This window comes from Equus quagga, unplaced genomic scaffold (assembly GCF_021613505.1).
Source record: "Equus quagga isolate Etosha38 unplaced genomic scaffold, UCLA_HA_Equagga_1.0 HiC_scaffold_16247_RagTag, whole genome shotgun sequence".
Taxonomy (NCBI): Eukaryota; Metazoa; Chordata; class Mammalia; order Perissodactyla; family Equidae; genus Equus; species Equus quagga.
The window spans coordinates 1-1427 of NW_025792790.1; the positions used below are offsets into that span (position 1 = coordinate 1).

General features: G+C 47.2%; 1 protein-coding gene across 1 annotated transcript; it reads right to left on the bottom strand.

Annotated features, from left to right (window-relative positions):
• Positions 1-160: 160 nt before the first annotated feature.
• On the bottom strand, positions 161-1066 carry LOC124232011 (olfactory receptor 4S1). The gene has a single exon (XM_046649004.1). The coding sequence runs from the start codon at positions 1064-1066 to the stop codon at positions 161-163; it is 906 nt and encodes a 301-aa protein (XP_046504960.1).
• Positions 1067-1427: the final 361 nt, after the last annotated feature.

Genomic DNA, 1427 nt, shown 5'->3' on the forward strand with positions numbered 1-1427 from the left:
AGCTAGGAGGAGAGTTGTCATTACAAGCTTCCAACTGGAGCTCCAAAGCTTACGTTAGATTCTACAAGATCAGAGTCTCCCAAGTTCCAGGCTGGATGAGGTTTCCTGTAGTGTCACTTCTTCCCTGAGGCCCCCTTGGGGGGGCTTTGTGGCATTTTCCTCATGGCAACAGTTTCCTCATGGCATTTTTCACCTCACTGTTCCTCAACGTGTAGATCAGAGGGTTCAGCAAAGGTGGCATGACAATGTTAAAGAGGATCACAAGTTTGTCAGCAGGCAGGGTGGTAGAGGGACGAATGTACATGAACATGGGGGGCACAAGGACCAAAAGGACAGTGACAACGTGTGAACCACATGTGGACAGAGCCTTTCGCCGGCCCTCAGATGACTGGCTTCTCAGGTTCAGTAAGATGACCATGTAGGAGATGATAAGGATGATGAAGGACACTAAAGAGATCATGCCACTGTTGGCCACCACAATGAGCCCCACCACATAGGTGTCTGCACAGGCCAGCTTCAGAAGGGGATGAACATAGCAGAAGAAGTTGTCAATCTCATTGGGCCCACAAAAGGGCAGCTGGACTGTAAGGAGAGTCTGCAGGATGGAATGCAGAAAGCCAGCCACCCAGGAGGCCCCGGCCAGCAGGCCACACTTCTGCCAATTCATGATGGCTGTGTCGTGCAGGGGCCTACAGAAGGCCATGTAGCGATCATAGGCCATGGCTGTAAGGAGGAAAATTTCAGTGCCACCAAAGAAGTGGGTAGAAAATAGCTGGGTCATGCAGCCATTGAAGGAGATTGTCTTGTGCTCCATGAAAGTGTCAACAATCATCTTGGGTGTGGTAGCGGAAGGATAGCACATATCAGTAAAAAACAGGTGGCTGAGGAAGAAATACATGGGAGCATTCAGGGTCTTGCTAGCATTGATGGTGATGATGACCAGAAGGTTCCCCAGGATGGTGAGGACATGGAATAGGGAGAAGACCACAAAGCACACATGCTGCATCTCCCTCTTCTGGAAAAGGCCAGATAACACAAATTCAGTCACGTTGTTCTTGGTGTCCATGGATTCTCTGCCCCAAGCACCGACAAAGGGGTTACTTCTACAAGGACACAAATTACATGGTATAAGAAAGTTTCCCAAAACTAGGGAGTCAGAAAGCTCTATTCAGGTCTAGTAATGATTCTAATATTCTGTTTCAATAAGGGGACTGAGGTTTCCCACATTGCTGTAAGATTAAAAGTTCTATTAAATTCAGCAAAGATTGTTGAGCCCCATAAATGCCAACAAAGATTGTCACTGACTCTTAAGTGCCTAGGACCATATCAAATATCTTTTCCAGTATGGCTGTTTCCAGGATAAAATAGGGTTATCTTTTAGGAGGGAGGATAATTAGGTTGACATTAGGAAGCTGGGCTTCACAACT

Bases quoted from the DNA above. Each gene is read 5' to 3' on its own strand.
- LOC124232011 (XM_046649004.1), bottom strand. From the start codon at position 1,066: ATGGACACCAAGAACAACGTGACTGAATTTGTGTTATCTGGCCTTTTC.